We start from the raw sequence: 16726 nt of genomic DNA on the forward strand, positions 1-16726 counted from the left end.
ATTGCCTTTGTCCTGATGTCTTGCTCCTGGGCTGCAAGGATCAGGCTTTCTGTCTTCTTCTTCAGGGTCCCATTCGTGAGCCATAGCCAGGTCTTCTCCTTATCAATATTTTCTTCAATTTTGTCAAGGAACTGCCCATGCCATGCTTTGTTGTGCCATATATGTATTCTGTAATCCGCTCTGAGTCCCCTTGGGGAGATAGAGTGGAATATAAATAAAATTATTATTATTATTATTGACACAACATTGTATGACACAGCAAACAAGACAGATATGCTGGATTTTGTTTCACAAAATCACAAGTTGAACACTTCCCAAGTGTCTAGGACTGTGTGATGTATTATTATTATTATTATTATTATTATTATTATTATTATTATTGCAGAATGGGCTATTTGTATTCTTTCTTCCCTCTGTGTATTTGAGAGGGCTGGCTGCTGTCAATGATATTTTATCTGTGAAGTGCCATGTACACTGTTGGGTGTGTGTGTGTGAAACTAAATTGCGCAAACCAAACAGTAAAGGAAGAGAGATGCACAAAGGCCAACCTTCATAACACCTAGCAGAATCTGAGCTTCGTAAAGGATGCCGCCAGAGATGGAAACACAAAGACGCTAAGCATCAAATTTTATTGTTCTTTTATCTAAAACTTCAAGGTTGCAGACTGAAAGGAAACATATACAGGAAGCCACACAGATGTCTATACTTTCCCTGCAAGGAAAATAAAATATCGTTGTCCTCCCTTCACATCCTCTTACCCGAGGCAACACATACAGATCTGGCATCAGCAGGCTTTGAATTGTTCCTGAGATCAAACCTTGTCCCTTCTCTGTTTGGAGTAGCAACGATAAGCAGCCATATGGGAAGCACAGTCAGCCCTCCACATTTGCTGGGTTTAGGGTAGTGGTTCCCAACCTGTGGGTCCTCAGATGTTTTGGCCTTCAACTCCCAGAAATCCTAACAGCTGGTAAACTGGCTGGGATTTCTGGGAGTTGTAGGCCAAAACACCTGGGGACCTACAGGTTGAGAACCACTGGTTTAGGGGCACAGGGCACCCATGAAACTGACAAATGGCAAATAAAGTGACTATTCTCTAGGAATTTCTGGATCTTCCAGGATGACCACAGAATCGCATTACAGGAGGCATGGGCAAACTTCAGCCTTCCAGGTGTTTTGGACTTCAACTCCCACAACTCCTAACAGCCTACCAGCTTCAAATGTAATATCGAGTATCATAAAACAACAATCTGAGAAGAGATCCCTGCCTGGAGGAAATGGACCATAGGATCAAATTGGATATATTCCTAGTAATAGGTGAGTAATAAAATCTGTGAAAGTCAAAACTGCATATGTGGAGGGATAACTGTATTTTCCGGCCTCAACCTGAACTTCGACTGAAGAAGCTCCTGAGAGAGGAAGACACAGACTTTCAATGAAGAACACAGCACTTGCTTGCTCTTGTTTGGAGGAAGACCTCTATCTTCAAGCCATAGCTTTGGGATTTCAGGATGGTTTCAAAAACATGGCTCATAGCGGGTATTTAGGAGACACAGGATCAGTATCACTCAGAAAATAGGGAAATTGTGATTCCAGTTTGTGCCATTCATTCGCATGGCTAATGATATATTGACCAAAAAAAAAGGATCAAAGAACCGAGGCACATCGCCAACAAGAACAGAATGAACCCTGATGATGATGCTGAGCAACTTTCTGTATATCAGGTATGGGCAAACTTGAGCCCTCCGGGTGTTTTGGACTTCAACTCCCACAATTCCTAACAGCCTACCGGCTGTTAGGAATTGTGGGAGTTGAAGTCCAAAACACCCGGAGGGCCCAAGTTTGCCCATGCCTGGGATATCTACTAACGGACAACTATGGAAGAACAGTGCCACGGAGACGGAGGGCTGTGCTAGACCCAGACCCAAGGAAGCTTTTCTGCAGCTCGTCAGCATCTCCTGGTTGCTCCATGTAAAGGCCACAATCCACAAAGGCCAGTGGCTTAATGGGCCAGCCTTTACACAACCAGCCTCTTCTGAGGTGAAGGGGACCCCAAAGAGAGGGACTGACCAAAGGAAAAGTTTCTGTCCACCCAGAAACAGCACTCAGTCTGATGGAAGAAGGGCTAGAACTCGGTCATTTTCTTGTGTGTGTCGGCCTTCTTCTGCTCCCGTTGGAGATTGGCTTCTTGGGCCCGGAGTTCGCCCAGTTTCTTGTGGGCCCCAGCCAGCTTCTCTTCCAGCTGAGCTGTAGCAATGCTGTGCCTGGAAGTCAACATTATAAGAAAATGTCAGAAAGGGAAGAGGTTTATCTAAAGCACACTGATAAACCAGGAAGCTTCATATCCCACCTCCACCCACATCAATCTGAAAAATATGGGTGCCACAAAATGTCAAATTATGTGCTTAGAGGAGAAAAAACCCAGAGGAACACACTCTTCAAGATAAAAAGATATTTTCTTCCACAAACTCTGCACTGCTCTGCTCATTTATTCCAAGCATGGCTTTGTTTCTATCACTCTTCTTTGCATAATCCTGTGTAGAAGCTTTGGTTATTGAAGATTCTTCGTCTCCTGGATTTTGCTGAAAGCAAGACCGCACAACCTTCACCATCATCTGAAACTTCATTTGCAGATATTTCACAAACTCTCCATTTTGGCAAGGAACAGAATGGAGGGAGATGGAAAAAGATAACTGAGCTGCGGTATCAGCACTGTGAAATATCTGCAAATGAAGTTTCAGATGATGGTGAAGGTTGCACGGTCTTGCTTTCAGCAAAATCCAGGAGACGAAGAATCTTCTATAACCAAAGCTTCTACACAGGAAGCTGGGTTATGCAAAGCGAGACCAGCGCTGGTATCTGGGAGCCAATTCTTCCAGCTCCAAAGAAGCCAGAAAGGACAAACATTTCCGGCTTCATTTGCCAAGATCGATATTCAGGAGTGGATAAATGCCCTGGGACTGGAAAGGTATTTTCCCTTTAGCGTGACCCCACTTTAGATACAGCAGGCTGAAATACCTCAATTTTCTTTTGCAATTCCTCTCAAAATGGCAACAGGACGTGATGCTATTTTCTACCACCATTTTGAGAGGGTCTGCAGAGGAAAATAAGAGATTTTGGGGAGTTCTGAGGTGCTTGTGAGGATGTTTTCACATATCTGTGAGATTTTATTACAGTAGAGTCTCGCTTATCCAACATAAAAGGACCGGCAGAACACTGGATAAGCAAAAATGTTGGATAATAAGGAGGAATTAAGGAAAAGTGTATTAAACGTCAAATTACATTATGATTTTACAAATTAAGCACCAAAACATCATGTTTTACAACAAACCGACAGAAAAAGCAGTTCATTACATGGTAACGTTATGTAGTAATTACCATATTTACAAATTTAGTACCAAAACATTGCAATGTATTGAAAACATTGACTATAAAAACATTGACAACTAAAAGGCAGACTGTGTTTGACAATAAAGAATGTTGGATAAGCAAAGGTTGGATAAGCGAGACTCTACTGCACATACTATGGAAAAATGTGGTAAGATAGAGTTATCCTTGACTATAGTAACAATTCTTTGGACCGCAGGTTTCTTTGCTTGACAAAAGCAAGATTTGGCTGCCTCTGAGGACTTCAGGAACAGTAATTCACCTTTTAAGTAGGTCACAGGGATGAGTATGATTCTATGGCAGACATAGGCAAACTGTTGTCCTGCAAGTGTTTTGGATTTCAACTCATCCAATTCCTAACAGCCTACAGGCTGTTAGGAATTGTGGGAGTTCAAGTTCAAAACACATGCAGGACAAAAGTTTACCCATTCCTGTATAAGATATACAGTAGAGTCTCACTTATCCAAGCTTCGCTTATCCAAGCTTCTGGATTATCCAAGCCATTTTTGTAGTCAATATTTTCAATATATCATGATATTTGGTGCTAAATTCGTAAATACAGTAATTACAACATAACATTACTGCGTATTGAACTACTTTTTCTGTCAAATTTGTTGTATAACATGATGTTTTGGTGCTTAATTTGTAAAATCATAATCTAATTTGATGTTTAATAGGCTTTTCCTTAATCCTTATTATCCAAGATATTTGCTTATCCAAGCTTCTGCCGGCCCGTTTAGTTTGGATAAGTGAGACTCTACTGTACTATATATCCAGGGTCATGTAAACATTTCTCAGACTGAAAGGGGTCGTGAATGGAAAACTTTAAGAGACTCTGTTCTAGACCACATGCATAATAAAAAGAACTGAGAAGCTTTGCCATACAATCACTTCAACACCCCTTTTCTCCCACGAGGAGTTCCCTTTACCTCCCAACATTTCGCGCCAGAGCCTCCTGGATCCCTCGGATATCCTTCTGGGTCTGCTCTATTTTTTCCACCGTCTGAAAGAGGCGGACGCTCAGGGCCTTCTTGGTGCTCTTGCTGGCGTGGTAGATCTCCTTGCTGCTCCTCTCCAACGGTGCCAACCCTCCCTCTTCCTGACTGGAGTCTTTGCCCTGAAGCTTTTCATTCAGAAAGTCAAACACGTTCCGGGGCTTGGGGCTCGGCCTGCAGGGACGGGGCGCCCGGCTGCCTTTTGCTCGCCGCTTTTTGGACTTGGCCGAATCAAGTTTCCCCTCTCTCTTCTTCTGGAGGATTTCGGCACATTGGTCCAAGGATTTGCCTTTCGGCAACACAACGGCCAAGACAGGCTCTACCTGGCCCTCCGAATTTTTCCCCAAACCTGAAACAGGGATAATAAAGAGTGGTGGTAGCAACAAAGAAAGCCCGCTCACCAATTTCTTGTCTCCAATAAGCTATCCTTTCATGTTTGCTTCATAGTGCTGGGCTTTGTAACAAAAATGCACAAGGAAATTGTCTGTTTGTAGTTTTGCTATTAGCTTTTCTAAATAGAAATTACACTATGTAACACAATTTTCGTTCCTAGGTTATAAATGTCATTTCATAATCGGTTCTATCATAAAAACATGAAAAAAGTTTATTAAACTGCAAAAGCTTTATTTTTGCAGGACATCCGGCTATAGCACATTTTTCTATAGTATTTCAATAAATATCTCACAGAATCTCAACGAAATCAATCTAGTTTGCGGCAGCCACAAAAACAACGAAGTTTCTGGAGTAGAACGCCTACTTTCAAAGTAAGTACTACACAATTAAACAGGAAATAATACTTTCAAACAAGGAACTGATTTTTTTTCAAATTTTATTACACATTGTTATCAATAGAAAAAAAAAGAAAATTGGAGAGATATCATAAGACACTCAGAAGATGCTGTGTTTATTAGTAAATAAACCAAATCAAATAACCTGGACATATTTTGGCCTGTTGTACTTGTAACAGATCAATTCATATAGCCATTTCAAATTTTATATAAAATAAGTACAGCAATAAAGAATACCACCCGAATAACAATTATATAAAATATAGTGGCAATTACATTGGTATGTTGCCTACATTGGAATCAAAACTCTGAAATGTCTATACCAGTACCTCTCAAACTATTTACCAGAGAAGTGAAAAAAGTGTAATGGTTTCACCGAATCTTTCAAACAGCTGGTATGAAAAACAGGTAACATTCAAGAACATATAGATGTACCTAAGCTAAAAGGAATTGTGCGTGTACAATTTCAACTCTAGCCCTAACCATGAAAATGGCCTTAATAATAAATGCATGTTGAAATATATGGGTTTTAAAAAATGAACAAAGCAATAAAACTATGTAACAAAATTTGAATATGTTCCTGGTTTGAAAGTGTTATTTCCTGTTTAATTGTGCAGTCCTTACTTTGAAAGGAGTTGTTCTACTCCAGAAACTTTGTTTTTGTAGCTGCCACAAACTAGGTTGAATTGGTTGAGACTCTAGGAGAGTCTCATTGAAAAGCTGTAGCAAACATATTCTTGTTGTTGTAAGGGTATCTGGGCTCGATCTTCCAGCTTAATAAATACTTCAACAAAAAGATTTGGGTACAGAAAAGGAGAGCAAGGAACTCCTCCTTGGCTACATCTTTATTTTTTTTCAACTTCCAGATCCCTGAGGTTTTTCTTCCCATGATTGAAATGATGCTTTTTATTTAAGGAATGCTTCCTGCTTTCCAACTTATTAGAGGCACAAATATTGTTCCTGTATAATAACCCAGAGGGGTAACAATCATTTGTTATACACATACATACCTTTTCCCAATTCGTATCCCATCTGAGCAAGGAGTTTGGAACCGATGCCGCGGGTGTGAGCTTCCCAGCTGCCAAAAGCGGAACTGCAAGGGGAGGGTCCTTCTGCGGTCTCCGGGGCCCCAGAATCAATGACTGTGGCAAAGCAGCAGAGATTTAGAACAGAGTAGCAGCAAGCAAAAGGGATGAGCTTTCAAAACAAAACATAGGAAAGTTGCTTTTTCTGGAACATGACTTCTAGACCCCCAAGACATAGAGATTTATCATGTCATTGGAGGATTCTGCATGTTGCATTGCAAAATAACACTGACCAAGCCTTGTTCTACAAGTACTGGAGGGTTCCACCTTCCCATGTTTTTTACCTCTGGCATACGCAGCATCATCAACATCATCGCTGTCTGACTCAGACGAGGAAGAGCTCTCCTCTTCGCGCAGCGGAGGCAAAACCCCATCGCCCTCCACCACAGCCTCCTTCAGGAGCAGAGAGTCAAACTTCACCGTGTAGTAACCGCTGTCAATGTCTAAGGAAGAAGCAATGAAACCTTTCAACAGCAAGCCAATGTACTTATGTACCATGGATGGGCAAATGTGGTGGGTTTGGGGCGAAATTTCAGCTCCTGAGACTATCCAGGGCTGCACCAATAAATGAAAACCAAAACTTAAAAGTGGCTGGATGTCCACTTTTGATTTTGAAAAACTGGCACAGGTATACACAGTTAAAATTATTTAATGCAAAAACTCCTTTTTACAAAGTTATTTGTACATCAGCTAAGTTTGCACTCATTAATTGTGAGTGTAATGGTTTAAGAGTTGGACTAAGACTAAGGAAACCAGGGATCAAATCTCTCAGTGCCAGAGGAGGGCCATGGCAACTTCCTTCTGAATAAATCATGCCAAAAAAATCCTGTGTTAGGTTTCCCTAAGTCAGAAATGGCTTGATATCCTATAAAAACAAAATAAGAATCCTGTGTATGTTTGGATGGAAGCCATGCTGAGCCAGAAGTCTGTTCCATTCATAAGTCTAGTCAATCTCTCTTATCTCTTATCAGATCTCTTATCAGATTTCATTAGATTATAATACCACCTGGCAAAAACACTAACTGGAAATGACAGTGGCTGCAATCCAGCTCATCTGCAGGACAGCAATCCTACCTCAGAGTAAAATGCAGACAGACAGTAACCGAAAACCTCACCTGTGATTTTGGCAGCATACCAGATCCCATCCTGATGCCTGGCCAGACAGGATGAGCCCACTGCCAAGGAGCTGAGGTCAGGCTCCTCAAAAGGACGCAGCTCCTCCACAGGAACCACCTGCCCATGAGAAAACCTGTTGGGAGGACCAACAGGAAGAAGAACCAGTCACAAATACCTGGGGCCTTGATGACCAGGAATGGAGACAACATTGGCAGTAAACGTCTCCTATCTCCCACCACCAAATCTTTGAGTACAAACAAAAGCAATTTTCTAAGTACATCTGTCCATTTATACTTGTGGGTTAACCATTCATGCAGTTGATTATTCAGATGACTGTATTTGTCGCCACCTCTACTGCTGCCCTATATGTGACCAAAAATATATGTTCCCTCTTGGCATTTTTAGATCCTCCAGCACGATTTTATGTCAGGCATGGGCAAACTTCGGCCCTCCAGGTGTTTTGGACTTCAACTCCCACCATTCCTAACAGTCTATCAGCTGTTAGGAATTGTGGGAGTTGAAATCCAAAACACTTGGAGGGCCAAAGTTTGTCCATGCTTGTTCTATGGTGAACCTTTGACAAAAGTTGACTATAGAATTACATTGAAGGATCTAGGTATGGCTATCAAAGTGTTATCTCGGGTAAAATAAAATAAAAGAGCAATCCTATATTCATGATTTTCCTCTTTTACAGAAATCCTGCCAAAGTTACAAAGCTTACATATTACTATAGTGACAATAATGGCAGACCCATCCAGCTAAAGTACAGTTCAAGTGTTCAAGTACTTCGTAGAGAAATTATTCATAAACACTTTTAAACTGGTGTCTACCAGGTTAAATAGCTGGAGTAACAAATGATATCATAAGGAGCTCATTATTTCACTACAAACCAAAATATTTGCAGGGTCAAGTGCAGAACTGGAGGTTTCTGCAAATGTGCACAAACCCCTCTGTCTTTAATTCTTTATAGAACTACATCTTTCACAGATTGATAGACAAAGACATTTTAACTGAAAACAAATTGCTTTGGGTCCCAATTTTAACTGCTTTGAGTCCCAATTTTCTAACAAAAGTGGTGCATCAATCAATTAATGAACAGTATGAATGTGAACTGGTCACAGCATCAAAGTTCTTGGTAGATTAGGCAGAATGCCCTCCTCCTTCTTGTGTGAGCTTCAAAGACTTTTAGCAACCCCCTTCCCCATTGCATACCCACTTAAAACAATATAGTTACCGGCAATTCTCTTTAAACCGACATTTATCATCCAAGAAGTAGGGGCAAGGCTTCAAGGACTTATGTGTGGGATAGAGGTAGAGAACTCTGACTCCTGGGGTCCCATCTTCCAAACATTCGCTCCCCACAATCATAGCATTGTGGTATTCAAGGGTGCCCCAAGAACTATAGTATGGAGCTTTCACTTTCATTCCACTGGCTTCTTCCTCCTCCTCTTCCTCCTCCTCCTCCTCCTCATCACCCTCTTCATTACAAGTGCTTGAAGGTTCATCCTCACCACCAATTTCTGCAATGGCTTCCTTGAATGCTGCATATTCATCATCATTGCTGTCTTTACTTGGCTCAGAGCTATTTTGCGGCTGGTGAGTGGATGGAGAGGCTGACGAGGTCTCTGAGTTCAGACCTGAAAAGAGTTTGCTCTTTTTCATGGACACAAGGCTGGATTCTGTCAGTTCTATCAGCTGCTTCAAATCTGTCTGCAGTTGTATCAGATCCGCCTGTTGTGATGGGTCCAGCCCGGCTCCCAGGGCCAGCTCCACTTGCTGCAACTGGGCATTATAGGTCTGGATGGCTGTTTCCAAACTCTCCTCATCCATTGCTGAAGAACAAAAGCTCCTTATTCTTGTGGGAATTCAGTGCATTTTTTTGGCTTAACAGAGAGCAGGGAATTATGAGGAGAGATGCTCAACAAAGACCAAATGACAATCTCCTTGTCAAGCTGCGTCGTCTTCTTTTTTGTTAGCAACCAGGAACAATGAACTACAGAAAAAGACATTTGTGAATCATGGGAGGTGAAGAAGAATACAAATGATCTATAGACCCACTAAGAAAATCCAACAAATGATACATTCAGCAAAGGACAAGAGGGATCCTCTCACCTCTGCAGGAGTCTACCGTATACCATGAAGCTGTGGACAAGTCTACATAGGGACCATCAAACACAGCATTGCTCAGACACGAATCAGGGAACATGAAAGGCACTACAGACTCACTCAACCAGAGAAGTCAGCCATAGGTGAACACCTGATGAACCAACCTGGACACAAGATATTATTTGAGAACACAGAAACGCTGGACCACTCTAACAAACACCATGTCAGACGATACAGAGAAGCCACTGAAATCCACAAGCGTGTGAACAATTTCAACAGAAAGGAGTAAAGCATGAAAATGAACAAAATCTGCCTACTAGTATTTGAAAAACTCTAAAATCAGGACAGTAAATGAAGAACAACATGGGGAAATTCCAGACATGAATCAATCAGGGACAGCTAACAAACAAAGGATTCCCCCAGGCAGGAAGCAGCCAGGCTCTGAAGCTGCAAGGCCATTCAATGCTAATCAAGGCGGCCAATTTCAACATTCACACTTGCCTCAAGCAGACAAGAGTTCTTTCTCCCACCCTGGACATCATTCCACAGATATATAAACCCCACTTGCCCGGTTTCCAAACAGACCTCACAACCTCTGAGGATGTCTGCCATAGATGTGGGCGAAACGTCAGGAGAGAATGCTTCTGGAACATGGCCAGACAGCCCAGAAAACTTATAGCAGCCCATTATATATATGATAATATTATATATAATATGGATATATATATATTAAAAAATAGATTATATTACATATATAATATATGTAATGTTATCTATATATATAAAAGAGTGATGGCATCAGGGCAGTGGACAAAACAACAAAACTACAGGCCCCCCAACCTCGAAATTTGACAACACAACCCATCATCCACGCCTCTAGGTTGATACAACAAAAAGAAAAGAAAAATAAAGTCCTAATTAGAGGGAGAGCAATAATTGTTTTTATCCAATTGCTGCCAGTTTAGAGGGCTAATCTCTGCCCACTTCGTTGCCTAGCAACCAAGGGACAGCCAGGTTTCAGTTAGGGGACAGGAAAATTTAGGCCTCACTTACTCTTCTTCCACAGATTATCTAATTTGCACTGGATTATATGGCAGTGTAGACTCAAGGTCCTTCCACACAGCTATATAACCCATTTATAATCTTATATTATCTGCTTTGCACTGGATTATCTTGACTCCACACTGCCATATAATCCACTTCAGTGTGCATTTTATACAACTGTGAAGAAGGGGCCTCATATAATCCAGTTCTAAGCAGATAATATAAGATGATCAATATACAGTAGACTCTCACTTATCCAACATAAACAGGCCGGCAGGATAAGTAAATATATTGGATAATAAGAAGGGATTCAGGAAAAGCTGATTAAACATCAAATTAGGTTATCGTTATACAAATTAAGCACCAAAACATCATATTATACAACAAATTTGATAGAAAAGGTAGTTCCATGCGCAGTAATGCTATGTAGTAATTACAGTAGAGTCTCACTTATCCAACACTCGCTTATCCAACGTTCTGGATTATCCAACGCATTTTTGTAGTCAATGTTTTCAATATATCGTGATATTTTGGTGCTAAATTCATAAATACAGTAATTACTACATAGCATTACTGCGTATTGAACTACTTTTTCTGCCAAATTTGTTGTCTAACATGATGTTTTGATGTTTCATTTGTAAAATCATAACCTAATTTGATATTTAATAGGCTTTTCCTTAACGCCTCCTTATTATCCAACATATTCGGTTATCCAACATTTTGCCAGCCCACTTATGTTGGATAAGTGAGACTCTACTGTACTGTATTTACAAATTTACCAGTAAAATATCACAATGAATTTGAAACACTGACTACAAAAACATTGATTATGAAAAAGCAGACTGTGTTGGATAATCCAGAACACTGTATAAGCGAATGTTGGATAAGTGAGATTCTACTTTGATATGAAATAATTTCTAGGATAGAATAATGCAGAACAATATAATCTCTAAAACCAGGACAGTAATAAAGAAATAAAGAAAGTAAATAAAGCAAGGAAATTGGAAATTCCACAAAGGAAACAATCAGGGCCAGCTAACACCTCCCAAGAAAGGCTTCTTCCAGAAAGGAAGCTGAGAAGGCAGTGAAGCACTATGTATTACCAAAGTCATTATTATTACTATCATTACTATCCTTACTATTATTATTATTATTATTATTATTATTATTATTGTGTTGCGGTCAACCGTGAAAATGAATACAATCTGGCTCCAAGTATTCAAAAACACTAAAATCAGAATATATAAAAATTAATGTGGTATAATAAAACAGAACAATACAATCTCTAAAATCAGAACACTAAATAAAGAACAACACTCTGAAAATAGGGGAATTCCACACAGAAAACAATCAGGGCCAGCTAACACCTCCCAACAAAGGATTCCCATCATCAAAGTCTGGCCAATCCTCTGTTTTCTCAGGGCCACAGACAGTAGAAGCATATAAAATATCGCAAACAACACCACTCTGAAAACAAGGTAATTCCAGACAGGAAACAATCAGGGCCAGCTAACACCTCCCAACAAAAAAATCACTCAGGGAGGAAACAGCCAGGCTTTAAATCTGCAAGGCCATTACATCCTAATCATTTTTCCTAATTGCAGCATTCATACTTGCCTCCAACAGACAAAAAAAAAAAACAATCAGAAATATTGTATATTCACAACCTTTAGGAAATAATGTCCCCTGATGGCACAGCATGTTAAAGCGCTGAGCTGCTGAACTTCTGGACCGCAAGGCCGCAGGTTTGAATTGGGGGAACTGACAGAGCCCCCACTGTTAGCCCCAGCTTCTGCCAACCCAGAAGTTCAAAAACATGTAAATGTGAGTGCATCAATAGGTACTGCTCCGGTGGGAAGGTAACGCTGCTCCATGCAGTCATCCCACATGACCTTGGAGGAGTCTACAGACAACGACGGCTCTTTGGCTTAGAAATGGAGATGAGCACCAACACCCAGAATCAGACATGACTGGACTTAACGTCAGGGGAAAACGTTTACCCTTTACCTTAACTACCACCAATTCCTCAATACTTTATTTCCCATACCACCAGACTTCGCCACAGCAATGCGTGGCCGGGCACAGCTAGTATATTATAACATATATTATTTATTATTATAATTTTAATAAAGTTATATATAAGACTATATATTATATTATATATTATAAACTAATAATACATATAGCAATGAATACAAAGGCCCCAAACACCAACTCAACTCAGCAGAACTTCTCCCTTTTCCCTTCTCAGCATCCTTCAGCCACAACCACCCTTTTCCGGCCTCCACTGGCATACAAACACGGCCACTTCCGCTTTGCTAGACAAGCCCTAACAAAGCAGGAAGCTTCCTTAACCGAACAGTTGCCGCCATCTTGGATTACTTTACAGTCCCCTCTAGCCTTTCCCTCTCTGTGGTTCTTCATGGCCGCAAGGAGCCAAGCGGTGAGAAGAGTCAAGGCGGCGCGGTGCATTTCGGGATTGGTAGTTTTCTTCGAGAAAAGGAGGAAGCCGCGCCTATGGAACGCCGGGCAGGGCGGAGACTCCATTTCCCGGGATGCTTCGCGCAGGAAAGGGAAAGGCGCCTGAGTGAGCTGGGCTGAGGTGAGTTGTTCTCCTGATTCAAGGCCTCAGGGAGGTTCTCATTCTATTCAAGATGTGTTTTCGTTATTTAAAGGTGTTTTTGTAAAAGGGAAGGGAGAAAAAGGGGATTGCTTGAGAACTGTGTTGTATGTTTATCTGTTGTTATTCTTTTAATGGGAAATTAATACAATTTAATTGACAAAAATCAGGTTCAAAAGTGTAAGATTTAGCTGTGAGGTGAATCAGGTAAATATTCTTGCACATGGCCAAGAAGGTTCTTTCATAGATTATTAATAATAATAATAATAATAATAATATATTTACCCTATTTGTTTACCTCAGTTATACCCCGCCTTTCTCTACCCCGAAGGGGACTCAAGGTGGCTTACAAATGGCAATTATTCAATGCCTTAAAGCAGGCATGGGCAAACTTTGGCCCTCTGGGTGTTTTGGACTTCAACTCCCACAATTCCTAACAGCCTACTGGCTGTTAGGAATTGTGGGAGTTGAAGTCCAAAACACCCAGAGGGCCAAAGTTTGCCCATGCCTGCCTTAAACACATACAAAACATAAGCTTAAAATAAATTAAATTAAAATTAATGCATTTTAAACATTTAAAAAACATTACATTCAATGTTAAAATCACATCATCCAGAAATCGTAGTCTAAGGCCGTTTTGTAGTCATTGCACATATTCAGAATTTATTATTGCACTGCACTATTCTCCAAAAGCCCAATCCCAGAGCCAGGTTTTTATTTTTCCCCTGAAGGCCAGGAGGGAGGGGGCTGATCTAATGTCACTATGGAGGAAGTTCCACAACTGAGGGGCCACCACTGAGAAGGCCCTGTTTCTCAACCCTGCCAGTCGTGCTTGCGAAGGAGGTGGGACTGAGAGCAGGGCCTCCCCAGACGATCTTAATCTCCGAGGTGGTTCATAGAGGGAGATGCGTTCGGACAGGTAAGCTGGGCCAGAACCATTTAGGGCTTTATAAGCTAAAACCAGCACTTTGAATTGTGCTCTGTAGCAGACTGGCAGCCAGTGGAGCTGATGCAACAGGGGAGTTGTGTGCTCCCTGTACGCTGCTCTGTTAAGCAACCTGGCTGCTGCCCATTGGACCTATTGAAGCTTCTGAATAGTCTTCAAAAGCAACCCCACGTAGAGCACGTTGCAGTAATCTATACAGGATAACAAGAGCATGGACCACCGTGGCCAAGTCAGACTTCCCAAGGTATGGGCGCAACTGGCACACAATTTTTAGTTGTACAAAAGCTCCCCTGGCCATCGTCGAAACCTGGGGTTCCAGGCTCAGCGATGAGTCCAGGAGAACTCCCAAGCTGCGAACCTGCGTCTTCAAAAGGAATGTTACCCCATTCAACACAGGCTATAACCCTATACCTTGTTCGGCCTTGTGACTGACCAGGAGGACCTCTGTCTTGTCTGGATTCAGTTTCAAGTAGTTGTTATTGTATCAATTTAGTAATAGGGTTAATAATTATTATAATTGTATTCATTTTTCTCTCAGCAATGAGACTCGAGGTGGTTGAGATATTTAAAAACAATATAGATTATACATATACATCCACCCACATACATATATAAATAAAGCCGCCCTGAGTCCCCCCCCGCGTGAGAAATGCTGGAAATATAAATGCTGGAAATAAAATAAATAAATGCTGGAAATAAAATAAATAAACGGGCCTCATGGCTGAGAATAATAATAATAATAACCACAACAACAACAATGAATTTATTATTTGCCTCTCCCTGCAACCCAAGGTGGGATATAAAAACATTAAAACGACATAAAACACTGTCAAAACACATACAAAAAGATGCAGATTAAAAACACAAGTTAAAAACCAATGAAATGCAGATTAAAATTCACAACTTAAAACCGACTTGCTAGGCCTGCTGGAAGAGATGGATCTTCAGTTGTGTCTTAAATTCCAACAGCTAATCTAGCTGTTGAGTTTCTTCAGTAGGACATTGTACGGGAGAAGGTGATCCTGCAAGTGACCTGGACCCAAACCATGTAGGGCTTTAGTCAGGCATGGGCAAACTTCGGCAGTTAGGAACTGCAGGAGTTGAGGTCCAAAACACCTGGGAGGCTGAAGTTTGCTCATGCCTAACGGATGCTGGCGGGTCCGTAAGTGACCGTAGAGACTATTCCAGATACACGTGATCGTTCTTTTGCACTGAGGACGTACATTTCCATGTGGAAAGCATTCACAACAAAGTTTTGGTTGAGGTGCTTTCTTCTTATTGGCTGCTTCTCCCTTTCGCCCTTCATTCCTGCCTAATCAAAATCCACAGCAATATTAATAATAGCTGATCTCCAGTGAGAATGCTACACGGCCAGGGCTTCCCAGTTCCCTCTCGGTGTTTTTTCCACTTTTTTAAAGCTTAACTTTAAGCCCATCTTTCAAACTCTTTTGCTGTCCACTGACACTTCATTTTCTGTTATTGAGCTGAGAGTAAAGTAACTGCATTGGGAGACGGTGATGGGGCATTTGGACAATGTGGCATTCGGTCCAGCAAGTTGATGGCAGAGGATCATTGCTTCAATGCTGGTGGTCTTTGCTTCTTCTAGCATGCTGACATTTATCTGCCTGTCTTATTCCCAATAGCTTTGCATATATTTTAGTTTTGGATAGAACAGGGGAAGGTTAACGCCCCTGTGACATATGTTTTGCCATGTGTGGCCCTGTTCAGAAGATTTCACCTCACTTTCTGTCATAGAATTGTTGTTTTGCTTAATAAAATATTAAGAGGATACTTAACAGATATTAAATATGTGATTAAATGGTCACTTTTTGGTTGCATGTATAATGTTTTGCAAATGTCAAATGTTTCCAGTAACTAATGCAGTATCCTTGTGGAAACTACTTGTGGATAATATCGGGTTTATCATTGTATTAAGCTTACAATTCGCACTTCTTATATGTCCCGGTAGCAGTAAAGATTCCTTTTACTGTTTGTTTCTCTCTCTCTCTCTCTCTCTCTCTCTCTCTCTCTCTCTCTCTCTCTTCTTTTTTTTTAAAAAAAACAAAACCCTGAATATCCGTGGTTCAATTTAGAGACATTTGTTAAAGATTTTGTGTCCTGACTAATTTTCCCCCAATATCTATGTGCTTTGGTTTAAACTGTTTTAACTAAGGTTGCCATACCCATACCTCAGACCATGTCATTTACTTTTCATGAGAAAAGCATGCAGATTCGCAATTTTTCAGGTTTATTTCCAGAAATGAGGGAAGAGTTATGTACAAATTCCCAGCTCAGCTAGTAGAAGAGCAGCTTGCTATAGTTCTTATGGATTTATTCATTTATTGCTGCAAGTTGTATATTCTCCAGGGATTCCATGTATTTATTTAGACAGTTAACTTAATTATCTATCAGTATTTATGGTATGCAGGCTCCCCCTCTGTTTAGAAGCAGGTATGTGACATTAAATAGTATTCAAGAAAGAATATTTATTTCATTTCACCTTAATCTGGAAATAGCTACTTTAGTGAAGGTTTCTGTTTTTAGTTCTGTTTGAATGGCAATTGTGAGTAAAGTGTGTTGGGATCTCACTTTGGGAGAAAGTTTGGATATAAATTCAATAAATAAATAAATAATGAAGAAAT

At 40.7% G+C, this 16726-nt stretch overlaps 2 protein-coding genes across 8 annotated transcripts in view; one reads left to right on the forward strand and one right to left on the reverse strand.

Moving 5' to 3' along the window:
- Positions 1 to 610: 610 nt before the first annotated feature.
- On the reverse strand, positions 611 to 12888 carry zgpat (zinc finger CCCH-type and G-patch domain containing). Of its 3 annotated transcripts, none has more exons than XM_062979091.1 (7): positions 12739 to 12888; positions 8603 to 9361; positions 7368 to 7501; positions 6537 to 6695; positions 6178 to 6309; positions 4314 to 4728; positions 611 to 2261 (listed from the first exon to the last, which is right to left on the reverse strand). In XM_062979091.1, the coding sequence occupies exons 2-7, from the start codon at positions 9196 to 9198 to the stop codon at positions 2123 to 2125; spliced, it is 1575 nt and encodes a 524-aa protein (XP_062835161.1). In that variant the 5' UTR covers positions 9199 to 9361; positions 12739 to 12888; the 3' UTR covers positions 611 to 2122. The 3 variants fall into 3 exon arrangements, with proteins under 3 accessions (XP_062835161.1, XP_062835163.1, XP_062835162.1); XM_062979093.1 differs by lacking the exon at positions 12739 to 12888 and adding an exon at positions 10060 to 10218; XM_062979092.1 differs by lacking the exon at positions 12739 to 12888 and having other exon boundaries at positions 8603 to 10052.
- A 90-nt stretch (positions 12889 to 12978) lies between these two features.
- arfrp1 (ADP ribosylation factor related protein 1) overlaps positions 12979 to 16726 on the forward strand; it is a 53389-nt gene continuing 49641 nt past the window's right edge. For 3 of the 5 annotated variants that reach the window (XM_008119607.3, XM_062979094.1, XM_003226683.4), the window contains exon 1: positions 12979 to 13120. The gene's annotated coding sequence lies outside the window, so the exon portion shown is untranslated. The other 2 variants (XM_003226684.3, XM_062979095.1) reach the window with 2 other exon arrangements.

The sequence above is a fragment of the Anolis carolinensis genome, chromosome 4, assembly GCF_035594765.1.
Source record: "Anolis carolinensis isolate JA03-04 chromosome 4, rAnoCar3.1.pri, whole genome shotgun sequence".
Classification (NCBI taxonomy): Eukaryota; Metazoa; Chordata; class Lepidosauria; order Squamata; family Dactyloidae; genus Anolis; species Anolis carolinensis.